General features: G+C 36.3%; 5 protein-coding genes across 8 annotated transcripts; 3 read left to right on the forward strand and 2 right to left on the reverse strand.

Annotated features, from left to right (window-relative positions):
* Positions 1 to 288: 288 nt before the first annotated feature.
* LOC111804398 (ras-related protein RABE1a) lies at positions 289 to 4,387 on the reverse strand. Of its 3 annotated transcripts, none has more exons than XM_023689188.1 (9): positions 4,272 to 4,387; positions 4,023 to 4,095; positions 3,425 to 3,497; positions 3,238 to 3,338; positions 1,919 to 1,984; positions 1,580 to 1,677; positions 1,434 to 1,496; positions 1,261 to 1,353; positions 289 to 584 (listed from the first exon to the last, which is right to left on the reverse strand). In XM_023689188.1, the coding sequence occupies exons 2-9, from the start codon at positions 4,093 to 4,095 to the stop codon at positions 501 to 503; spliced, it is 651 nt and encodes a 216-aa protein (XP_023544956.1). In that variant the 5' UTR covers positions 4,272 to 4,387; the 3' UTR covers positions 289 to 500. The 3 variants fall into 3 exon arrangements, with proteins under 3 accessions (XP_023544956.1, XP_023544954.1, XP_023544955.1); XM_023689186.1 differs by having other exon boundaries at positions 4,023 to 4,147; XM_023689187.1 differs by lacking the exon at positions 4,272 to 4,387 and having other exon boundaries at positions 4,023 to 4,256.
* A 3,015-nt stretch (positions 4,388 to 7,402) lies between these two features.
* LOC111804224 (soluble inorganic pyrophosphatase 4) lies at positions 7,403 to 11,043 on the forward strand. Its single transcript, XM_023688954.1, has 9 exons — positions 7,403 to 7,577; positions 9,122 to 9,257; positions 9,362 to 9,390; positions 9,672 to 9,737; positions 9,816 to 9,923; positions 10,013 to 10,078; positions 10,150 to 10,270; positions 10,399 to 10,480; positions 10,583 to 11,043. Exons 2-9 carry the CDS (start codon positions 9,131 to 9,133, stop codon positions 10,623 to 10,625), a joined length of 642 nt encoding a protein of 213 aa, XP_023544722.1. The 5' UTR covers positions 7,403 to 7,577; positions 9,122 to 9,130; the 3' UTR covers positions 10,626 to 11,043.
* A 2,337-nt stretch (positions 11,044 to 13,380) lies between these two features.
* Positions 13,381 to 15,364, forward strand: LOC111803191 (actin-depolymerizing factor 1-like). Its single transcript, XM_023687485.1, has 3 exons — positions 13,381 to 13,579; positions 14,589 to 14,854; positions 14,925 to 15,364. The coding sequence occupies exons 1-3, from the start codon at positions 13,577 to 13,579 to the stop codon at positions 15,076 to 15,078; spliced, it is 423 nt and encodes a 140-aa protein (XP_023543253.1). The 5' UTR covers positions 13,381 to 13,576; the 3' UTR covers positions 15,079 to 15,364.
* Positions 15,365 to 16,394: 1,030 nt separating this feature from the next.
* LOC111804315 (pentatricopeptide repeat-containing protein At3g53700, chloroplastic-like) lies at positions 16,395 to 18,975 on the forward strand. 2 transcript variants are annotated; one of them, XM_023689077.1, is made up of 2 exons: positions 16,395 to 17,241; positions 17,326 to 18,975. In XM_023689077.1, the coding sequence occupies exons 1-2, from the start codon at positions 16,588 to 16,590 to the stop codon at positions 18,886 to 18,888; spliced, it is 2,217 nt and encodes a 738-aa protein (XP_023544845.1). In that variant the 5' UTR covers positions 16,395 to 16,587; the 3' UTR covers positions 18,889 to 18,975. The 2 variants fall into 2 exon arrangements, with proteins under 2 accessions (XP_023544845.1, XP_023544844.1); XM_023689076.1 differs by having other exon boundaries at positions 16,395 to 18,975.
* A 431-nt stretch (positions 18,976 to 19,406) lies between these two features.
* Positions 19,407 to 23,276, reverse strand: LOC111804539 (cation/H(+) antiporter 20-like). Its single transcript, XM_023689387.1, has 4 exons — positions 22,990 to 23,276; positions 21,887 to 22,912; positions 20,026 to 20,961; positions 19,407 to 19,925 (listed from the first exon to the last, which is right to left on the reverse strand). The coding sequence occupies exons 1-4, from the start codon at positions 23,167 to 23,169 to the stop codon at positions 19,536 to 19,538; spliced, it is 2,532 nt and encodes an 843-aa protein (XP_023545155.1). The 5' UTR covers positions 23,170 to 23,276; the 3' UTR covers positions 19,407 to 19,535.
* Between the last annotated feature and the right edge of the window lie 1,034 nt (positions 23,277 to 24,310).

The raw sequence follows: 24,310 nt of genomic DNA on the forward strand, positions 1-24,310 counted from the left end.
TCGCCATTGGCCGAGAATGAGAGACCGCGTGGGCTCACTGTGCGCATTAAGCAAAGCTGCGAGAACAAGCTAAAGCACAGATATTGGACTAAGAGGCTAATAATAGAAATTAATGTCCTGGAGAAAACAGAGACAGATGACAGAAGTAAAAGCAGCAGCTCAGGCTTACTCGAGGAGCGGGTCATCCAACAGTAATCACCACAGAGCAAGCCTTTCATTTCAAATATGACCTGCTATTTCTTTACCAAGCTGGATCAAATAAAGTTCGATGAAGAATGAAGTCGGCTGTTTGTAGAAAATCAACTAATATATAATTAATTTTCTCAAATAAGGATATCTGTCTGTTGTCATTCACACTCAGATTAGCACAAGTTGGGAAAAAAATATGATAATGAGAACTGATACAAGCAGCACTGATATAGTTGTAGCAGGACCCATCGATAGTTTCCACAAATGGTTCCTTAAGAATGTACCCTTGAGATCCCATCGACGTAACTTGCTTAAGAACCGCAGCATGCTGATCTTTGAGCAGCTTGAGCAGCCCCTGCACCCTGATCTGGTTGATTAATCTTGATTGTCTGAGGCTGCGATATCCAAAAGTAGAGTACATATCAATCACATGGAAAGAATGCCACTTAATTAAAGCATGTACTATGCAAACTTGCAAAATCACAAGGCACTATAAAACACAAACACATCAGTGAAAAAAAATATATATGAAGCAAACGAGAAAGTAATGCAATTGGCGGGATACTTTTTTACCCAGAAAACAATAATTAAGGGTCTATTTGATAGGAAATCCAAAAATAGAAATTTGAAAACAAGATATGCAAAGAAACATAGTTGTATTTTCAAATATGCGTTGGATAGCAAACTTAGAAATTGGATTCTAATTTAAGCAAGTTTTCAAAATGTGTTTGATATAGCACTAAATATTAGGTTGAATATAAATTACTATAAATTAATTTATGAAAATGTTTCATGCTAAAATTTTTGCATAATTATTATTTTACAATATCATATAATTTATAATATATTATATCATACATATTTTAATTTACCAAAAATAAATTGAGTTGATAAAATGAAATGCTATATTTATTTAACTTGTGATTTTTTGTAATATAAATCTGTATTTTAAATTTTCAAATTCAAAATCTAGATACATTGAAAACATAAAAATATTGTTTTCGGAATTCGCACTACTCTAATCACAGAAACCGAAAGCAGTTTTCAACCTAGTGATTTAAGAGTCTATACCTCGGCTTTTGAATCAGTATCAGCGAGTCTTTGTTTAATATCCCTAGCTATTGAGAAGAAAACTTCTTCCACGTTTAAGTTCGTCTTAGCACTCTGTAAAACACAAGATCTTTAGAATAGAATGTCCACCGGACATCATATCATAATTTTCCAAGCCAAGATGTGTAACTCACAGTCTCAAAGAACTTGATGCCATATTCATCTGCAAGAGCTTGACCCTTTGAGGTGGGAACAGCCTGAAAAATAAATTCTTGTCAAAAACATGTCACCTGAAAAATACAGACAGGAAGACCGATATAGAGAAAAAGAGAGAGGGTACCCTTTTGCTCTCATCCATGTCAGCTTTGTTACCGACCAGAATTTTGTTAACATTGTCTGAAGCATGTTGTTCAATGTTACGAATCCAGTTCCTAATGTCTGCAGAAAGAAATCAGCTTAGTTCATAATGCTTGGAGAAGCTAAGAAGATTCATCGTCTACAGAGATTTATTCCCAAAATAAAACTTCAATACATGGAGTGGCACTGAGAAAAGATACAAGCATTACAGTCATTTCAAATATCATAGTGAAGATAGACGGATATATAGAATCGGAGGCTCAAAATAGATACTCTAAAAGACAATAACAACTGAAGCTAAAAGAGGGTAGGGAAACATTACTGTTAAAGGAGGACTCATCAGTTACATCGTACACAAGCAAAATACCCATGGCTCCACGATAGTAAGCTGCAGAGGATAAAAAAGCGCAGAATCAGTTAAACTTGGGGGAAAATCCAAAAAATAAACCTGAGCTATATGGGTTTACGTATCCCAAAACTTGCAAAACTGTTGCAATTAAGTCCTATCACTTAAAAATCTATAAGTGGCAGCTCAAAAAATGCACAAATCATTTCTAAGTTACAGAGGTTCTTATATTTAAATCCTTGAGAACTTAGAATTTATGCAACTATACTCCACTTTTATATCCAAGAAAATTTGCAAACTAAAATATTATTTTAAATCTGAGAACTAAAATACCATTGATAATTGGACAATCTAAATCATACTTAATGTGCAGTGTATACTTGAAAATAATTATTAATTTACCAAAGAAAGAAAATTGTAACAATAAAATATAGTTAAGTAACTAATTAATCAAGGTCCCATTCGTTTTTTGGATTGGCTCCATCAAAGAGTGTGGTCTATAGAATTGGCATAAGTCGTCAAAGAATGAGCAATGAGTTATAAAGTAGGAAGTTGTCCACCACACTCATTTCGAGCATACTTATCAACCGCCCAAATCAAGAACAATGAGCAATGAGTTATAAAGTAGGAAGTTGTCCACCACACTCATTTCGAGCATACTTATCAACCGCCCAAATCAAGAACAATTGGCTGGACTCTTACATGGGCTATGAAGATCTTTTGAGATAGGTAAGGCAATGGTTAAATTATACGAATTCAGTCAAAAACATTGGAATAAGGTAAGAGGCACGGCATCAATGTTATAGTTCAATGGTGGTTTTTGCATTTTTTTTCTTAAACCTAAAATATCAAATGTTTATCTATTTATCTGAGCCCATATGACAATGGGACCTCAAAAACTAAAATTTGTTAGACAGCAAGGAATCAAGGTCTCAACACGCAAACTAATCAAAATACCTAATAAGAAAGGATCCAAATTTAACAGTTCCTTTTTTTTTTTACAAAAAATTCAAATGGAGTGGGAATTTGAACCTCAAACCTATTGTAAGGTTGGTTTCAATTAACTTGACCAATTGAGTAACATAGTAGGTACAAGTCAATAGATAAACATGCTTGATCCTATAAACTTGGAGATGTCAAATACTGATAAAAGATATCGAGACCTTTTAGTCCAACCTAAGACAATTTTTAAAGAATAACACATATGCCTAGGCCACTATCCTAGAAACGTCAACCACCTCATGCACATCACAACAACAGCACAAGATAATAAATTACGAACTTTAGACACTAACCAGTAGTAATTGTTCTGAACCGCTCCTGTCCAGCGGTATCCCAAATTTGTAGCTTGATCCTTTTTCCATCCAGCTCTATGGTCCTTATCTTAAAATCAATGCTGTCGAAGAACGTTCAGCCTACTCAATCAAGAATAATGTGGGAAAACCACATACTCATACAAGTTGTAGTTTAACAAGCACCTACCCAATGGTTGTGATGAAACTTGTGGTAAAGGAACCATCCGAGAAACGCAAGAGAAGGCAACTCTTCCCCACACCTGGAAAGGTTATATAAAACCATGAAGAAATACTCCATTCCAGACAAACATAAAGTTTGCAGCATATGCTCTCGCAATGAAATGCAAGAAGCACGCGGGTTAAAAAAATATTGAAGCAACGTCATCAAACACCATTTTACATTATCAAACCAAATTTCAACCTATTTTAAATGTAATCCAACAGTAGCTATCTTAGATATAGCCAATGTCCTAAAGGATCCTTAGAAAAATCCAGCAAAATGCGTTACGCATATGATGCAAATACGAAGTCAACAAGAAATAAATTCCAAACATTCCAAGAAATGCCAGGCTCAAACAAGTACTAAAATGCAGATTTTACCGTAAATCTAGAAACATATTGACAATGGTCACGAATCAAAGATTATTAAATTAAACACTCTACATTCCGAGTAGCTCAACGGTGGAAGAACAACTAAATCGAGAAGATCAAATATAAAATCTATAAAAAAAAAAAACGGAGATAGAAATGGAATAATGAGGTGAAAGAGTGAGAAATTCACATACCGCTATCACCGATCAGGAGGAGCTTTATGAGATAATCATAATCGGCTCGAGCCCTTGCTGGTGGAGCAGCCATCTATGGAACAAAATCGCAAGGGAGACCAGAAATCAAACCCTAGAGAGAAATACTGAAACAAAAGTGAAAGATCACACACCAAAGAAAAGGAAACAAATCTAAGAACAGCAACCAAACAGAAAATTGATTTCGTTTAATTTATATAATTTTCTCTTTTTTTCTTAAATTAAAATTACCGGATCAAAGGAGAATGGATGAATTTAAGATCTGAGACAAAGTAGAGAGGAGAATAGAAGAGGGAAATCGTCTCGTGTAACGCCAGCACTGGGCGGCCGTTGAAATTTTAGACTCGGCAAGGGTCTCTATGGGAGCGGGTGCACGTATTATACGGTGTACGAAACACCTTAGCCGTTGGATTAAAATAACATCGAGTTCTAGGTTGATCTAACGGATGATAGTGAGAAAACGGTAGAAAGGAACTTGAGAGACGACGTCGTTTTCTAAGTAGCTTCATTTTTCCCGCAAACAGGTGAAATCGCGATTGCATACGGCATACGCGTGTCAACTTCAAATGAGCAAATTTTGATAAGACTTTAGGATAATTTTTATTTTTTATTTCTTGTTTAATTTTGAAAAATATTTAAATAAGGTTATTTTGAATTGGTAATAATATTAATAATAAATTAGGGCGGGACGACTTTAGAATTCTTCCCATTTATCTATTATTAATATATGATAATAAAACACGCATTTTTATTTTCCAACGTGTCACACAATCAATATATATTATCATAATTAATATATATCAAAAATACCTTTTTTTTATTTGTTCACTTTCATAAAATATAATAATTTAATATTAATTTATAAACTTTAGGATATAACTCGGGCGACTTTCTACCTTCTAAATTTTCGATATGAGTATCATAATTTTTACAATTTTGAGTTTTGTAATCGTAACAAAATATTTTAATTTAAAATTACAATTTTATCTGTATATGAAATGATATTCGTTATTTATATATTAAATTAATAAATGTTAATGCATTATTGTTATATGTAACGTATTGTGTTGACTAGTGATATATACGAGATGAATAATGATTATTTACTGTATTTGGGATATACACAAAGTAACACAATGATTACTTACTGCATTTGAAAAAGATGAAAAAGATAAAAATGGTTGCTAAATTTGAAATATGGTATTTATATATTTATATATATATATATATATTTATTTATTTATTTATGTAAGAGGAATTTGTGACCATTTTTTAAGTAAAAACGAAATTGCCACGTATTAAAGTTTTGTATTTATTTTATTTTGCGTGTTGAGTTGGCATCGTACAGTTACCTTAATTATTATTTTTCCCAGTATTCTCATTTTCTATTTCACAATATTAACTGAATTAAATATAATAAGAGACGACGCCGTTTTTCTATTAATTGTTAGTTCCCTCGTTTGTTGTTGGTGGATGAGATATTAAAAGATTTTTTTTTTAATTACAAAAAGATGTATAAAAAGATCATCATCCATAGCCTTATAAACAATTTTTTTTTTTTTGTTCCTAACAATTTTTTCAAAATAAAATATATAAAAAAAAAAACTTGTTTTTTATTTAAATATTTTCTAAAACTTCAAGTGTTTTCGAACTATTATCCAACGAAACCTTAAAAATCTAACGTTTGTTTAGTTGATTAAACTCGTTCATCCTCAAACTTTGAAAATCGAACCTAAATTACTAAAGTTTTCAATCATTTAATTAGAATATGGATCACTTTGTACCGAATGCCCTAAAAATCATTGGTTCCTCTTCGTCCCAAGGAATCCATTCTATCCCCACTAGCCTTTTGACCCTCCGAAAGAAGAATGGCATATTAAGGGCACTAATTTGACATATTCACGACGTTGCTTTAAAACTTTGTTGACTTCTAGAGTGCTCGAGTCAAACACATGTATTTCTCGTGTTAGTTTATTCCGCTAAATTAAAAAGTATAATAAATAAAATTATATGATATAAGTCAATAACACAAAAACTAATATTTTGTTTGATAGGTAAGATTAATTGTTCGACATGATATGGCCCGCCATCTTATCTTCTTTCCCAAATAGGTTAAATCAAACATGTGATACCGTAAAGCTTAGCCCACATTAGGTGCATAAAGAAGCAAATAATTGCATCGTCTACGAGGACTAGCAAGCCACGCAAAATCTTTTGTTTTCTTTAACACTTTTGGTCACTCCCTTCCCTTATTTCCTCCATTCGTGTCCGTCCATTTTGACGCTATTTTGTAAAATATGTCACGAGAATAATGTTTCACCGAGTTCAATAATTAAAGGTGCAAAATTGAATTATTATTATTTTTAATTCCATAAATAAATTTAAGAAATTTTAAAAAATAATATATGTTAATTATTACTTAGGCTCACCTTAAAAAAAAAATGTTGGATAAGTAATAAATATATGTAAAAAAACAATTATAAATTGGTTTGCAAAGGATCCACGTGGAAAAATCAATTATTTAAAATTGAATTATTCTAATTTAAAAGTCGGTGTCGGAGGAGACGTCCATTGTCGCCTAACCAACCGCCGATTGCCAGCTCAGTTTTTAAACGATTGTACCTCTGCACACGTGTGACCGTCCACCGAAGCACCGTCAATTTTTTTTAATTTTTTTATAAATATAATAAAAAAATTGAATTACATATTTTTATTTTGCTTTTAAATTTTTTAATTGTCATTGGATTTTATAGTTAATTTATTTATTTTGATTTATTCGTGGAATGTAGATATTTTATATAGCTGAGTCATGCCTATATTCATATTAATTTCGATTAATGTAATATAAATATAATATTTTATTTTTTGAGTCCATTTTTGGTAACTCAGTAATAAGATATTAATTACAATAATCTATATTTAGTAATTGTTGAACTTATATTAAAATTTAAAATATTTAATAAAATAAAAGGAAGGAAAAAAAGACCGAGAAAATGGGAAGAAAAAGAGATAAAAACGATGAATTTTCAACCAAACACGTCATAATGACTCCTCACCTTATCAGCTTGGCTAACGATAAGATAACGGTAACGCCATTCGATCAACCCAATCAAACCGCACCGAATGGCCGTTAATTAAGAAAAGGAAACTCCGTCTCCGTTTTCTTAGTGGGTCCCAGCTGACTCACCGGAACGAAATGACGTGTACTGACTCACAAACAGCAACACGATAGACTTGCTTCCCCGAATATACGCATTTTTTCCTTTTATTTATTTATTATTCTTTTAATTTTAATTTTTTTAATTCGGTAAAAGAAACTGGAGGATTTTCACTTTTGTCTGCTCTCTCCCCTCTCTCTTCGCTTTCGTTTCCTTTAAAATGGTGTAAGAGGAAGAGAGCGGGAACGTGTAACGTACAGCTCCTCATTGCTTTCTCTGGTGCAGAGCATTTCTTGCTGTTTCTTCTTTCATCCTCAATCTCTTGCATTGAGATCTGCGATTCGGTTTTTGCTCTCCGTTTCTCCTCTGAAGCTTTCAGGTTCGATTTTTGAGCTTCAGATCTTTGATCTCTCGAGCTTTCGGTTTCGGTTCCTTGTTTTTTGGTTTTTGTTTGATCAGTTTTTGTTTGATCAGTTTTTGTTTCTGGATATCTCTGCGTTCGTGGAGATCCACTCTGGAATGTGTTTTGAATCTTGTTTGTTTTATATTATCTGTTTGCTATCTGCTTTTTCTTGTCAGTTTTTTTTTTGGAGTTACGGAGCGGATGAGTATTTTGACTGTGCTTGGAACTATATTGTGATTTCTGAATCTATTTTCTATGAAATATGTCTGTCTTCATTCTATATCATTTACATGGCAGATGCTGGTATGTTAGATCCAGGAGATCGTTGTTTGTTTAGATTTTTTTTGCTCTAATTTATTGCCGTTAATCTGCTTATGAAAGCATTGTGAATCTGTGGTTACAAGAGGCGTTGTGACGAAAACGTTGATTTCTGTTCCTCCGTTACATGCCTACCCGAATAAAGAGGCAGAGATGTGGAAACTAAAGAGAACGTAAGCAGATAGTCCAAAAGAGAGACGTAGGGAGAGAGGAGTAAATGAATTCATACGTGAACGCTTGACGGATATTTTTCGTATCTCGAAGTTATGAATATTGATATGGATGATGTGGACGTAGTAGTCTAGTCAAGAAGCATGCGGTCTTTGGATCTGTCGTTTCTTATCTCTTTCTAAAATCAATATTTGAGACCTATCTTATTCCTTTGGGCAATGTCAATTGTCACATGCGTTTTGTTAAAGATATGTGAAGTTGATGGAATTGTTGTTGATGTTTTGGTTATCGACCAATGACAATCGTGATGATGCCCATTAGTATCTGAATCGGAACAACCAGTGTCTGCATTTGTGAATGCATAAAATCTGCGAAGAAGAACATGTGACTGCCTATTTTGTGTTGCTTTTGAATGCCTCGTTCTTTTCACAGTTATAGATCCTGATTTCTTACCCATGAAAGTGCAAGTTTATGTTGCAATGTATGTTAATACTCTATTCTTCTCTGATTAGAGTATGTTGACTGGTTGAATCTGATAAACCTGTGGTACGAGAAATACGGTGCAATTGTCTTTACTTTCCAAAGTTGTACAGGTTGCATGAGCTCTTGGATTGCATTTGATGTTTAATGTTTTAAATGGGCACTTGCGATTACGTTTATTTATTTATTTATTGTTGAGAGAGCTCCATACATATATTAGAGATTGATCTTTTCCTTGCACCATTTTCTTTCATATATCAGTCAGTTGTTTTTAGATATGTTCAGTCTTAATTTTAACTTTATTCATTTATCTATTTATGATAAGGTTCAGTATAAGCTTGATGACGTAAGGTTCTTGTTACATCCTTTCGGCATAAATTTTCCGTTTTGTGATTGTAATAGTCCTATAAGTATTGATGTGAAATGATGTTGAAAGATTTGGGCCTTGGTTAATATGCTTGGAAGTGTGTATTTCATAGTGTCTTACGATACCCTCAAATTGAACTTTTTTTTTGAGAGTAGATGTCCTGATTAGCTGCTTTCACTTCCAGCTTGCTGTTATGGCTCCTTCAAATGGAACAACAATCAATGCCCGTCCTTCTCCATACCCACCACTGAATGAGAGAATACTTTCATCAATGACTAGGAGATCTGTTGCTGCACATCCTTGGCATGATCTTGAAATAGGTATGCGTTATACCTCACTGTCATTTACTGTACCTTTTATGTGGAGGAGATTTTATAGCTAGAATGATCTACTACTAATAAACAAATTTTTAATTCTATTTCAGGACCTGATGCTCCAAAGATTTTCAACTGTGTAAGGATGCTGTTCTGAATTCCATAATATCATATATGGTTTTTTTTAAAGATGGTTGTATTAGATGTGATATAAGTTCATGATAATGCCATCAGGTTTGAACCATAGTAACTGTTTATAGTCGCGGATTGATGTTATTCAATTTCGCGGATGAGTATTCTTAATTGTTATCCTATTTCTTCTTTATATATTAGCACTTCAGCAACTTAGAATTTTGAATTTTCACCAAAATTTTAACGATGAATGCATAAATTGAATCTTGATTAATTTTCATCATGCAGGTAGTTGAAATAGGAAAAGGAAGCAAAGTGAAGTATGAACTTGACAAAAAAACTGGTCTGATTAAGGTAATTATAAGCTAATCACTTGTTTTTGTGGTGGATTTTATCTGTCATCAGTTGGATAAAAGGCCCATGTTTATACAGGTTGATCGGATTCTGTACTCATCTGTTGTGTACCCACATAACTATGGCTTCATTCCGCGGACTCTTTGCGAGGACAACGATCCCATAGATGTCTTGGTCATCATGCAGGTACAACAACAATTAATTGTTTAATGAAAGTTGTATTTTTAATAATATCGGCGCACATCTTACCTGATGTTGTTCTGAAATATTTCCAGGAGCCAGTTCTTCCTGGATGTTTTCTGAGGGCTAAAGCAATAGGCCTTATGCCTATGATTGATCAGGTAACTCCTCTCGAATAAATGCCATCTTTTGTTCTTAAATAAAAGAGAGTTCTAATCATTAATTAACTCAGGGTGAAAAAGATGACAAGATTATAGCTGTTTGTGCCGATGATCCTGAATACCGTCACTACAACGACATCAAGGAGCTCCCACCGCATCGATTGGCTGAGATTCGCCGCTTCTTTGAAGACTGTATCCTTAAAATTAGTTTGATCATTTCTAACATCATCAGCGAAAACCAACTTACAGTGTCATCCTAATCGATCGTCCCTATATCTTTTTATTCTCAATTTGTAGTGTTTCTTGACAAACCAATTCAGACAAGAAGAATGAGAACAAAGAGGTAGCTGTGAATGACTTTCTGCCAGCCGCTGAGGCCTTCAACGCCGTACAACACTCAATGTAAGCAATGGTTACTCTAATTTTCCCTTATCTATAATTTGCCGGTACCAATAGCCAGCTTTGATCTGATGAAGGATTGTGTTTGTTCTGTTTTTTATGCAGGGACCTCTATGCAGACTACATAGTGGAGAGCTTGAGGCGGTAGGTGTCCGCCAAGCAATTGGCACCCGTGATTGCATTCATATCACACACATTGGGAAAGCCTTCATTGAAATGGTTTTGTTTCTAAGGCAAGATTTTCCTGTCTGTGGTTTGTTAATATGCTTTCATACTTGAATTTACTTGAATTTACTTGAATTTACACCGTGTTATGTTCGGGAAACGATAATGCCATTAAATGGTTGTATCGAGATCGAAATGTTACACAGCGATCGTACTAGCGTTAGGGTAATGGCTATATTTTTTGATTTTTTTCTTTTTTTGAAAAGTCTATTGTAATGAATCTACACTTCTACTGTACTAGACCTGGTGGGATCCATGATCATTGTTCCTTATCAGGTCTTTTTTGCTTTTTGTTCCCGACACGGGAGCAATGATACCGACTTCAAGTGATTCTCTTTATATGTGTGTGTGTTTCTTAGTATAAACTAATAAATTAAATTTTAAGTTTGCATTTCCTTTTTTTTAAATTAATAAAAATGTCCCAAACTTTGTACTTTGCCAACAAAATGTCCTTGAATTTTTAAATTTTTTTTAAAAATGAAATAGTTTTAAAAAAAAGGCTTCCGGAGCTTCTCATCTGTTGGAATGGGACTTTCCAAAACAGATCAAACAGTTCATCATGGTTCGTGTTTAAGATGGATCATCGATTGGCTTGATTCTCAAGCCACAGTGGAATGAGATTGGAGATGATTGTAGTCAATTCACTGGAACGAGAAAATAATTTAATTTATAAACCTAAGAAAAAAAAATTTGGGAATTGGGAGTTGAAAGACTAAGACCGTAAAATAAGTGCAATATACACTATTACAACTCGTAACTAATATTTCTTAGTGTATATTGCACTTATTTTTTCTCTTTCAAGGTGTGACTCTCTCTTGTTCTTCTTTTTTTTCTTTTATATTGAGCATGGATTCCCTCGGAGAAGTAATAAGTTGTCCACATAAGATGTTCCTCATTGGATAGTCAATAACCCACTTGGACTACTGATCTGGATTTAAAATTTAAATGTCATCCCCATTTGTTTACAGATTTGCTACTTGTTCACCATAAATGTTTGAGATTTTACCACATAACTAAATTAAATGTACCATTAAAAGATTGATTTATGCTAAATCATATTTCTTTCCTATTGGACTGATTTCATTGCTCACTATAAATGAGAAAATAGTGATTTATGCCAAATCATATTTCTTTCCTGTTGGACTGATTTCATTGCTCACTGATTAAAATAAATGGGATAATAAATGAGAAAATAGTGAATAAGAGTGCAACGTTAACTACAAAAAGATTTGATATGACTCTACTTTTGGAGAGTTATCAATCTTCAACCGTGTAGACTAGCTTTAGGAGAATTCAAGCTTCATGTTCATTTTTCGCCCAGCTTTGTGGCTACGTCGGACCATAGGCAAGGTTTGCATTCGCCAATTGAATATCGTTTATGCAGAATCAAAGCTTGTTTGGTCACACACGTTCGTGTGTGTTTAATCGTTTGACGCAACAATGTCGCATCTCATTATCAACTCAATTTTCAACAATATGACTCATGCTTTCTAATGTTGTCCCATGTCTGGAGACACAACTAGCCCATGTATCGATCACACATTTTTATTTCATATATGTGCATTCACATAATCAAATCTAAATTTTCTGCCTATAAATTTGCTTTTTTGGAAACAAATTTAAAAATTTAAAAATAAAATAAAAAATTTTAGAATTGAAAATGAAAATATTTTTTGATAATTTAGATATATATATATATATATATATTATATGTATATATAATATTTAATAATAGAGGATAGCGTTAGTTTGACGCGGCGATAGAGCGGGAGTGGGCCCACTGAATTTATTAAATTATATTTTTCAAAATTCTCAAACTAATTAATTAAATAAAGGTTGGAGTCGACAGAAAGTATCCAAAACTTCTTAATATTGTCAACGCCCAATAAATATCTAAGCCGGCGCCTGAGCCACTGCTCAATTGGCTCAGCCGCCGAATATTATATATATAGTGAAAATTATACGAAGACCAAAATATATACTTTTTTTTTAATTAAATTACATTTATAATTATTTAGTGCGTAAATTTTAAAAAATATCTATTATTACTTTAATTTTTCCAATTTACAAAACTTTCAAATTTATATTTAATATATCCTCGACATATTTGATATTCTTAATATTCACGAATTTACTGATTATATTTATAAATATTTATTAATTTTGTGGTTTACAATTTTTTAAAAGATTTTGTATTGAATTGTTATTTCATTAAATTTTTAATTTTTTTAAAATTAAACTTATAATTTAATTTTAATCTAAATTCTTCTCAATTTTATTTTTGCTAATTTATTTTTAAAAAATATCTAATAATTCTCTGAATTTTCAATTATGTATTTAATAAATTCTTCAATTTTTTTTAAAAAATATTTAATATAATTCATAATAGTTTATTAAATTTTTAAATTTGTATCTATAGATTTTTTACTAATTTTACATTTTAAAAAATTAGGCTCTTATTAAACACATAATTAAAATTTAAAATTTTATTAGACATAAAATTTCAAATTATTAAAAAAAAAAAAAGAGATATATTAGGTTAAAAAAAAAAAAGTTTGAGGTTGTATTATTTATTATTTAAAATTTAAGGGACCTAAAAAAAAAAAAGAAAACAGAAAAAGGTTTAACCTGGCTTTTTCTTGGAGCCGACTTCAAGAAAAGGAAGAGAAGCTCATCATCGTTTCCAACAGGGTTTTTGCAGTTTACACCAACACGATACGCTCCTCTGTTATTTGAATCACTCCCCACCATAATTACCACTCCCAACCACCCAATATAACCTTTCCCCCGCATTCACTCATTCATTCCTCTCTTCTCTTCATTCTTCGATTTCACTGTTGTTTGAGTTCTTCCGCAAGCATCCACGGAGAGAAAATGGTAACCCTTCGATTCATTTGCTTCATTTGTAGCTTCCCAAGTGTTTGATTAAATGACCTGCTCTGTTTCTGTGGAAGTTCTGGGAAATTGCTGGAATGGGTTTCTGGGAAATGTGGTTTTGTTGATTAGCTTCTCTTTTGGTTCTATTTGGTGTTTGATCTGTGGTTCTGACTTGACTGGAATTATTTGAATGTGTTTGGATTTGGTTGATTTATAATAATAGTTCATGAATTGTTTTGGTGTGTAATGAATTGCTCTGAGATCTTGGGATATGATCTGGTTTGTGTTGGAATGATTTTATGTTTGAAACTATTGGATGGTTTAGTTTTATGATCGGTCGAGATAGAGAATTTCCATCTGGTTCTGTATCCATTGCTCTTATCTAAATTATCTCTTGTGATGAACAGGGGTCCTCCTTTTAGTATTTTACTTCTCCCCTCCCCCCTTTTAGATTCAATCTTCCTTTCAAAGTTGTATGGAGTTTTGTTGTTGCTACGAGGCACCCACCGCTCGTAGATATTCTCTGCTTTGACCCGTTACGTATTTTCATTAACTTTGTTAGGGAAATGTTTCCACACTCTTACAAGAATGCCTCCTTTTCCTCTCCAACTTATGTGTGATCGCACAATCCACACTCTTACGTATTGCTGATGGCGATACATCATAGGCTAAAGCGGACAATACTTATTGACAATGGGCTTGAGTTGTTAGATGAAGTGTGTGTGTTTTGGGTGTCAGCCAACCTTCTCAGCGATACGTAACGGTATAAACCAGATAATATCTACTAGCGGTGGGCTTGAGTTGTTACGAGCGATAGGGAATGGGTGGGCTTGAATTGAATTGTTACATGAATGTGTGTGTTTTGTGTGTCAGTCAACCTTCTCTTTTATTGCATAATCTTGTCTTCAATTTAGAAGATACTTTAAAAGGTGATCAAATATTACAAACTTAGCTTAGTTCTTACAACCCAAAATATGTTCATAAAAGTATACTTTCATGAATCTGGTAGGCCAATGCAGCATCAGGAATGGCTGTGAATGATGAATGCAAGTTAAAGTTTCTAGAGCTCAAGTCGAAAAGAACTCATCGTTTCATTATCTTTAAGATCGAGGAGAAGCTAAAGCAAGTAGTTGTGGAGAAACTCGGTGGGCCTAGCCAAAGTTACGAGGATTTTGCTGCTAGTCTCCCTACCGATGAGTGTCGTTATGCTGTCTATGATTTCGACTTCGTCACCGAAGAAAATTGCCAAAAAAGCAGAATCTTCTTCATTGCATGGTAATGACAATTCTTAACCATTCAATGATTGCATACTTCATCTTATCACTGATTGAACTGTTAAATGAAGGTCTCCTGATAATTCAAGAGTCCGAAGCAAGATGATCTATGCAAGCTCCAAGGACAGATTTAAGAGAGAGCTTGATGGAATACAAGTAGAGCTGCAAGCAACCGATCCGACCGAGATGGGTCTCGATGTAATTCGTAGCCGTGCTGGAATATAAGCCTTCAAAAACGAATCGAAATGTGTAAAGATTTCACTGGAAATCTTCTGTTCTTGAACAAGTATGAATCTGTGTGTCATCTGGTATGTCTTTTAACTTGTTATGCAAAACCTTCTGTCTTGAGTGACCATTTAGAGTCTGATACCTATGAAGCTAATAGCTTGTGAGGGGTTAGCTGAGACCTTATGCTAATTTCATCTTTGTTTTTTTTTTTCAGTTTTAGTTTGGATTGCTGGCTTTACATTCTTTCTTTTGCCCAACATTATCCTCTCTACTTTTGGGTTTATTGTTGTTTTCTTTGTAAGTTGGTAGAAATTGATTGCTTGATTCTTTGATTCTTTGTTCTAATGCTCTTGTGCCTGCGTTCGTGTTCGTGTTCGTTCTTGCTGCATTTGTGATAGTTGGAAGTGATTTAGGTCTGGTTGGATGACTATTTGGTTTTCTGAATGAACACTATTTTCATGGGTAAGTTTCACTACTTGATTTCAAAAATTAAAGATGAGACCCTGGTAGGAGTAGGGCGAGAAAGTCCAAAGAATACCATATCTTTTAGCGGTGGACTTAGGCTGTTACAAATAGTATCAGAGCCGGTCATCAGACGGTGAGAGACGTTGGTCGGAGTATGACTAGACCCTCTCCGCGAGACGTTGGTCGGAGTATGACTAGACCCTCTCCGCGAGACGTTGGTCGGAGTATGACTAGACCCTCTCCACGAGACGTTGGTCGGAGTATGACTAGACCCTCTCCACGAGACGTTGGTTGGAGTATGACTAGACCCTCTCCATAATAGACACGTTTTAAAACCTTGAGAGTCCATAGTGAACACATTTTAAAACCTCGGGGGAAAGTTAGAAGGGAAAACCTATAGAGAACAATAAACTCTCTCCACAGTGAACACGATTTAAAACCTTGAGGAGAAGTCCAAAAGGAAAGACTCATAAAGAACAATATCTATTCTATTAGCCTAGACTGGGTGTTATATGCCTAATGTCCCATTAAGTTCGAAAGTCTAAAAAATGCTTAAGTTTTGTCGTAAAATTGACATAAACCATTTAACAGTTAAGAATGAGCAATTGAATTGAAATCATATTCTCATTGATATTCATAAACAAATAGGATACAGTATAGCAACTAACATCTATAAATAAATAAAAAATATATAAATTAATTAAATATTAAAAATAAAATAAAATATACTATAAATCAAATAAATAAAATATATTCGAAATAAAATATATTTCAAATATTATATCTTAATATTTTATTTAAAAATAAAATAATAATAATAACAAATTACTTAAAATACGATAAAGTTGGATATTTGCCCTAAAAATCATTTGGGAATTCAACCAAATCAAGCAGTTCCATCACAGATTCACAGTATCATCTTCCCTGAGAGACTCACTTCGTCTTCGCTGGCGAGGGTTCAATAGCTCTCCGGCATCTTCACGGTAACGCCGAACCTCCTCAAAATCTTTCTGCATTCTATGTGTTTGTCGAATTGACCCAATGGCTTTCACTTGTGTTAAGTGTTATCCATGGCCTCTCCCGCACGCTCCCCTCTCTTTTTCCTCTAAACCCATCTCCAATTCCTCCATCTTCTTTTCTGCGTCAGTTTCTGATCACCTCGCCTCCACTTCTTCGTCCAATAGTGTTTCGTCTTCACCAAATGTTCATCATCTTCCTCCTGATTTCACTCCGAAGCAGCTTGTCGAGACCCTTCGTCGCCAGAGGGATGAAGTGGCGGCCCTTCGCGTATTCAATTGGGCTTCGAAGCAGCCCAACTTCGTGCCTAGTTCGTCGTTCTACAAGGAGATTCTTCGCAAGCTTGGAAAGGCAGGATCGTTCGAGTACATGAGGTGCGTTTTGGAGGAGATGAAGCTCATTGGCTGTGAGGTGGATAGAGGTATTTTCTTGATTTTTGTTAAGAGTTATGCAAAATTTGAGCTGTATGATGAAGTTATGGGTATTGTTAAAGAAATGGAGGATGAATATAGGATAAAACCAGATACCTGTTTCTATAATGTGTTGTTGAATGTTCTTGTGGATGGCAGCAAGCTTAAACTTGTGGAATCTGCGCATTCTAGCATGGTTAGAAGACGAATTAGGCATGATATTTCAACGTTTAATATTTTGATAAAAGCCCTTTGCAAGGCTCATCAGGTTAGGCCTGCCATTTTGATGATGGAAGAGATGCCAAGTTATGGCTTGTCTCCTGATGAGACCACATTCACAACTATAATGCAGGGGTTCATTGAAGAGGGAAATTTGGATGGTGCACTGAGAATTAAAGAACATATGGTAGAATATGGGTGCCTCTGTACTGATATAACTGTTAATGTCTTGATTAATGGGTTCTGCAAACAGGGTAGAATTGATCAAGCCTTGAGTTTTATTCAAGAATCCGAAAATGAAGGATTTCGTCCCGACCAGTTTACGTATAATACTCTCATGAATGGTTTGTGCAAGGTGGGTCGTGCTAAGCACGCAATGGAAGTTGTAGATGCAATGCTTTTAGGAGGATTTGATCCTGATACATATACATACAACTCTCTGATTTCTGGACTGTGTAAGCTAGGTGAAATTAATGAGGCTGTTAAGATTCTGGATCTTATGGTTTCAAGGGACTGCTCCCCAAATGCTGTCACCTACAATACTATAATTAGCTCATTGTGCAAGAAGAAACGAGTTGAAGAGGCCACGGAAATAGCTCGTTTTCTCTCGAGAAAGGGAGTTTTACCAGATGTTTGTACATTCAATTCTTTGATACAGGGTCTCTGCTTGTCTAACAATCACAGGAATGCTATGGAGCTTTTTGAGGAAATGAAGGGTAAAGGATCTCGACCAGATGAGCTTACGTACAATATGTTGATTGACAGTCTTTGTTCGAGTGGGAAACTGGAGGAAGCTTTAAAACTGTTAAAAGAAATGGAGTTGAGTGGCTGTGCACGTAACGTCGTTATGTATAACACATTAATTGATGGGTTTTGTAAGAACAAGAGGATTGAAGAAGCAGAGGAGATATTTGATGAGATGGAGCTTCAAGGGATTTCTAGGAATTCAGTGACCTACAACACTCTTATTGATGGTCTTTGTAAAAGCAGGAGGATGGCAGATGCTGCTCATTTAATGGACCAAATGATAATGGAGGGCTTGAAGCTTGATAAATTCACCTACAATTCACTCCTCACTCACTTTTGCAAGACTGGGGACATTCAAAAGGCATCAGATATAGTTGAAACCATGACCTCGAGTGGATGCAATCCCGACATCGTCACATATGGGACGCTTATTAGTGGTCTCTGTAAGGCAGGAAGACTTCAGGTTGCGAGTCGGCTTCTCCGATCAATTCAGATGAAAGGGATGGTTCTTACACCACAGGCCTATAATCCTGTTATCCAATCATTGTTCAAGCGGAACAGAACTCATGAAGCCATGAGACTTTTCAGAGAGATGTTGGAGAAGGGCTATCCTCCAGATTCAATAACGTATAAGATTGTTTATCGTGGTCTCTGCAATGGCGGAGGGCCGATCGGGGAAGCCGTGGACTTCACGATCGAGATTATAGAGAGAGGTAATATACCTGAATTCTCATCATTTGTTATGTTGGCTGAAGGTCTGTGTAGTTTAGCGATGGAGGACACCCTTGTAAAGCTTGTGGATATGATAATGGAGGAAGGTAGATTCTCAAAGAGTGAGATTTCGAGGATAAGGGGTTACCTTAAAATCAGAAAATTTCATGATGCATTGTCCACTCTTGGAGGTATCTTGGAGGAGCTGTACCCCATAAAAACTTGTCGTGGAAGATGAGAATGAAGTGTTGTAATTTGTACGTAAAAACACGATGTTTCTGTAAATGTATTGGAAATCAGTTAAGCGGTTGATAGATATTGTCTTTTTTGGGTTTCTCTCAAGGTTTTAAAATACGTCTACTAGTGAGAAATTTCCACACCCTTAGAGAGCCTAGTGGCCACACTGCACAATGTCTAGCTTTAAACCATTTGTAACTGTCTAAGTCCTATTATTTTTTTGGGTTTCCTTCACGGTTTTAAAACCTGTCTAACAGGGAGAGGTTTTCACACCCTTAGGGGGGCCTAGTAGCCTCGTTGGTAACGGCCCAGTATCTAGCTATATACATTTGTAACCATCTAAGCCCTATTGTCCTATTTTAGCTCTCCCTCAAGGTTTCCACAATCTTAGGAGGTTTGGTACGCCTGGTGTCTAGCTCTGTACCATTTGTAGCGGTCCAAGTCATTTTTTAGTTTTTTCTTCAAAGGCTTTCCCTCAAGGTTTTAGAACACGTCTACGAGAGAGTGGTTTACACACCCTTTTCAAAATACGTATCTACTAGGATTGAAATTGAAATAATAATGCGTTATCTTTTCTATGAAATGGAGAGTAAACCGATACAATTAACTACCAACTATAATTTAACAAAGTTGAAGACACTTATGATATTATACATTAGTTGAAGCTCCATCGGTTGCCAAAGGCTGTTCGTTCTTACTCGATTCTGCTATCTTCATAACCGGAGCTTCTTCTGCATGACCACCTCCTCCATGTTGTTGAATTACTAGTACTGATGATACTATTCCCCTACCCGAGCTGGCTAGTATGTCCCCTACTGGCCCCAACTCTGCGTGCTCTGCCGGTCGGTCCGCTAGTTTCACCACCATGCTGGAGGGAACCCGACCCTTCCCGACCACGACTAGGTCGTAACCACCTTCCTTTCCGATGCTCACCACCCCTTCGACTATCATGTTCGTGTTGCTGGCCTCCTTCTCTGTGTACTCAACTGTTGCATCCCATTTGCTTCTGAATTCAGTCAGTGCTACATCATCTAGCTCCTGCTTTCCAATTCATAACATTTACGTTTACGTTGAATTTGAAATGACTTTTTAAGTGCTTTTATATATATATATATTTTTTTAAGAAATAAAAATGTACCTTTTCTTTTTCCGGGTTGATTGGAGCTGTGGAGAAGCTATAACGGTTGTCGCCAGATTTGGAATGCATGGGGCGTAAAATGACGTTGCTACCCTCAAACCCATTCGATGGCGACGGCCGGAACCTTACCACCGTGACCTTCACCGCCGGATGCTCCGCCATCAAGCCACCCAACTCCAGCGCCTCCCGGTCATCGGGCCCACCAAAAAACACGATACAAATCCTTTGGGCCACACCAACCATGAGCCCAGGCCCAGGCGTATGAACCGTATTGGCCCCAAATCCACGGTCCACAAGAACCGCCACGGAGCAAGGCGCATTCTTCAGAACCCGTTGGTTCACAACTCTCCAGCCATGGCCCACATTCTCCTCCTCTTCCTTGCCGTCGCCGTCAAACACCCTCCAATTCCGATGGAATGGCAAGATGATCATCGTGACCCTCTTCTCGTTCGCCACGTGGCAGATATCCTCATGCATAGTGGCCAAGGAAGAGACGGCCGTAGTGGGGCGGACCTTAACCCGACCCAGTTGGCTGTAGGCCTGAAAGGCAGCAGCCATCTGGTCCCGCCACTCACCGGCCTTCCGGAACCTGGCGAAGAAAGGAAAGCCGTTTCTGCGGGCGCGTTGGACCATCATGATGGACGAAGACCGCTCGGTGAGCTCGACCAGATGCATCACGAAGAGTTTGAGGGATGAGTTTTTTGTGCTGCGAGTTGCTTCAGTCAGACCCATGAGGGACGGCACGTTGCCAGAGCTGTGGAGACAGGCTAGGATCCGAAGCTCGTCTTCGCCCGAGAGGTCGTGGAGTTTCCGGTGGGTTTGTGGGGTGGAGCCGCCGCGGGCTGGCTTGTAAACCGCCATCACGGTGGGGGTAGTGATGAATGTTGTGAACAGTGCCATTAACACTAAAATGGCGAAGATTTCGTCGTTCAAAACCTGGGTGTGCAAAGTCACGAGAGATATTTAAAGACGACAACATCATATTTCAAAGTGGATAATATTATATCATTCTAGATATGAGTGATTCCTAACATGGTATTAGAGTCATGTCCTATGCCCTTAATTTGGTAGGAGTGTTATGCTTTGTACCCTTAATTTAGCTATGTCAATAAAATTCTCAAGTATCCAACAAAGAAGTTGCTAGCCTCAAAAGTGATTGAAGTATCGAACAAAAAAGGTGTACTTTGTTCAAAAGCTCCAGTGCGCCTCACAAAGGATGTACTTTGTTCGAGTGCTCCGAAGAAATTCAAGTGCTTCAGAGAAAGAAATTGAGCCTCACACATGGTGTACTTTGTTCAAGTGCTTCGAGGGCTCGAGAAAAGAGTCAAGCCTCACAAAGGGTGTACTTTATTCGAGTGTTCCAAAGAAAGGAATCGAGCCTCACAAATGGTGTATTTTGTTCAAGTGCTCCAGAGAAAGGATTCGAGCATCACAAAGGGTGTACTTTGCTCGAGGACTCTAGAGAAAGGAGCCGAGCCTCACAAATGGTATATTTTGTTCAGGTGCTCCAGAGAAAGGAGTCAAGTCTCACAAATGGTGTACTTTATTCGAGAGCTCCAGAGAAAGGAGTCAAACCTCACAAAGGATGTACTTTGCTCGAGGACTCCAGAGAAAGGAGTCGAGCCTCACAAAAAGTGTACTTTGTTCGAGAGCTCTAGAGAAAGGAGCCGAGCCTCACAAAGGGTGTAGATTGTTCAAGTATTCTAAAGAAAGGAGTCGAGCCTCACAAAAAGTGTACTTTGTTCGAGGGCTTTAGAGAAAGAAGTAAAGACTCACAAAAGGTGTACTTTGATGAGTGCTCGGGATAAAAGGAATAGAGCCTCTAACAATTTTTCATTAAATTAATTTTTTTCAAACTAACCTTTTTCTCTTTACCAATATTGAGAACAATCAATTCAACCAAGCCTTTAGTGTTCATAAGAAGCCCCAACGCTAAGGCCTCTCTCGCCGGGATCAGAAACGCCATCGCCGCCACAAATGTCGCCAGAATCTTACCGGCGCAAGCAGTGGAGATAACTAACGCCAGCAGCCCCCACGCTCTGCCCCCTTTAATCTTAGCCACATCCGTCTTCAACCCACTGGAAGCAAAATACAGAGGAAGAAGAAGACCCGACACAAAATCTTCAATCCTCTCAATCAATCTCTCCGCAAACCTTCCCCCTTTCGGAATCGCCAATCCAAACACAAAACCCCCAAAAATCGAATGAATTCCGATCAAATCTGTCACGAATCCCGACACCAACACCCCCACTAACGTCAAACAGATATACGCGTCGCCCAGAGCATCGTGCTCGTACGAACACCGCCGCACAACCCATTTCATTCCGGGACGAATAACCACCATCACGAAAACGACATACCCACCTCCGGAAAGTAGGACCCACACGGACACCAATGGACTCTTTTGGGCCCCACCTTCGCCGTTACCGGCGAGAGCCACCGCAAGTGCGAGGAGAATCCAAGCGGCGATGTCGTTAAACGCAGCAGCAGCCATAGCGGTTTCGCCGACTTGGGTAGTGAGGAGCTTAAGCTCAGCTAAAATGCGAGCAAGAACAGGGAAGGCAGTGATGGACAAGGCGACACCCATGAATACAATGAATTGACCATAGCCGACTTTGTCAACGCCGTCTACGGTTTTACGGAGGATGAAGGCTACTCCGATACCGGAGAGGAAAGGGACAGAGATTCCGGCGAGGGCGATTCCAAAAGCCCTCCGACCGCTGCGACGAATGGAGGACAAATCGAGTTCGAGTCCAACGAGGAACAGGAAGAACAATAAACCGATGCTGGCCACGGATTCAAGAATCGGAGTGCTCCATTGAGGGAAAATCCGGTGCAAATAAGCTTTGTTGCGGCCGAGCGCCGACGGACCCAGAAGAATCCCACCCTGAATTTAAAAAATTAAAAGAACCCATTAACGAAATCAAAAAAGTTGGAGAAACAGAGCATTGGAGAAGAACTTACGACGATTTCGGCGATGACTTTGGGCTGCCGGAGAGGTTTGAGGAGGAGGGCGAGGAGGCGAGAGAGGAGGAGAATGAGGACGGACTGAAGGATTAAGAGAGGGAAAGCGAAGTGGAGGGGGTTGTCGCCTTGCCAGACGCCATTGGAGGCGATTTTGATGGAGGTTATGTTCACGCTCATCGTCTTCCTGGGCTCTGCGAATCTTTTTTTTTTATTTTTATTTTTTAATTTTAAGAATTAAATTTTGGAAATTCAAACGCTAAGAGAATGGATAGCTACTTATAGAACAGCTTCAAACCCAAAATGCTTTAAATTCACCTCCCTATCTCCTTCCTACTTCAATTGGGTTTGCCTGTTTCTTATTTTTATACCTAAATTACCCTTTTAGTACCCTTTTCTTTTCCCTAATTTTGAATTTTATTTTTGTTTTTAATTTTTTTTATCTGCCCTTTTACCCCGAAAGGAAAATGAGCTTTGCTCCTCTAGGCTCCCGAGCCCTCCCGTGATATACTATGTGAGATTCCATATTAAATGGAGAGAGAAACAAGTGCTAGTAAGAAGAGAAACAAGTGCTAGTAAGAACATTTTAGAAAGTGAATTGTGACACTGTATGCTTAAGAAAATTTATTAAAAAATTTCAAATTTTTTAAATTTATATTTATTTAATTACTGGACTCTATAAAAACTTTTAGATTTGTATTCGTTTAACTTTTGAATTTTCGAAAATATCCAATTTTGTTTTTAATAGGTTATCAAATTTTTTTTTTATAAATATTTTTAAAGTTTAGAAATCTATTACACAGGCTAATAAATTGTGCCCATTAGGATAGCAAATCTACGTAGTTTGAAAGGAACTTGAAGTAGATAAGGTGTAATGACTAGGATGGTTTTAAAAGTAATTTAGAATTAAATCAAAATATTAAAAGTCAAACGCCATAAAACAAAATAGGTATAAAATTAAATTAAATCAAGATAAGGTTAACCATAATTAAAAAAATTAATTTCCTACATCAACTTTAATTTATTGAAATATGTTAATGCTTACTTTAATTGTAAATAAATGTATGATTTAATTTTCGTGATTTATTTAATATAAATATATTACTATTATTTACTGGTTTAAATAATTAAAATATTTATATAAAAAGAATAACTTTCTCCTCGTAATAATAAGAAATTTGAGTTTTAACGATAAATAAATTAGTTTTATGATTTTTTTTTCTTAATTTCTTAAATTATTTTATTTAGATCTTTAAACTTTTAAAATATATATTTTATTTGAACAAAAAGAAAATAGATATAATTATTTTATATGTTTAGG

The sequence above is a fragment of the Cucurbita pepo genome, chromosome LG10 (genome assembly GCF_002806865.2).
Source record: "Cucurbita pepo subsp. pepo cultivar mu-cu-16 chromosome LG10, ASM280686v2, whole genome shotgun sequence".
Lineage (NCBI taxonomy): Eukaryota > Viridiplantae > Streptophyta > Magnoliopsida > Cucurbitales > Cucurbitaceae > Cucurbita > Cucurbita pepo.

What these genes read in the sequence shown, in the direction of transcription:
- LOC111804398 (XM_023689188.1), bottom strand. Translation starts at nt 4,095, where the DNA reads ATGGCTGCTCCACCAGCAAGGGCTCGAGCCGATTATGATTATCTCATA. An exon ending in TGATGAGTCCTCCTTTAACA is followed by an intron (nt 1,678 to 1,918) that starts GTAATGTTTCCC and finishes TTCTTTCTGCAG; the next exon opens with ACATTAGGAACTGGATTCGT. An exon ending in ATACTGATTCAAAAGCCGAG is followed by an intron (nt 585 to 1,260) that starts GTATAGACTCTT and finishes TGGATATCGCAG; the next exon opens with CCTCAGACAATCAAGATTAA.
- LOC111804224 (XM_023688954.1), top strand. Translation starts at nt 9,131, where the DNA reads ATGGCTCCTTCAAATGGAACAACAATCAATGCCCGTCCTTCTCCATAC. An exon ending in AAAAAACTGGTCTGATTAAG is followed by an intron (nt 9,738 to 9,815) that starts GTAATTATAAGC and finishes ATGTTTATACAG; the next exon opens with GTTGATCGGATTCTGTACTC. An exon ending in ATGTCTTGGTCATCATGCAG is followed by an intron (nt 9,924 to 10,012) that starts GTACAACAACAA and finishes AAATATTTCCAG; the next exon opens with GAGCCAGTTCTTCCTGGATG.
- LOC111803191 (XM_023687485.1), top strand. An exon ending in AGAATCTTCTTCATTGCATG is followed by an intron (nt 14,855 to 14,924) that starts GTAATGACAATT and finishes TGTTAAATGAAG; the next exon opens with GTCTCCTGATAATTCAAGAG.
- LOC111804315 (XM_023689076.1), top strand. Translation starts at nt 16,588, where the DNA reads ATGGCTTTCACTTGTGTTAAGTGTTATCCATGGCCTCTCCCGCACGCT.
- LOC111804539 (XM_023689387.1), bottom strand. Translation starts at nt 23,169, where the DNA reads ATGAGCGTGAACATAACCTCCATCAAAATCGCCTCCAATGGCGTCTGG. An exon ending in AAGTCATCGCCGAAATCGTC is followed by an intron (nt 22,913 to 22,989) that starts GTAAGTTCTTCT and finishes TTTTAAATTCAG; the next exon opens with GGTGGGATTCTTCTGGGTCC. An exon ending in ATATTGGTAAAGAGAAAAAG is followed by an intron (nt 20,962 to 21,886) that starts GTTAGTTTGAAA and finishes TTGCACACCCAG; the next exon opens with GTTTTGAACGACGAAATCTT.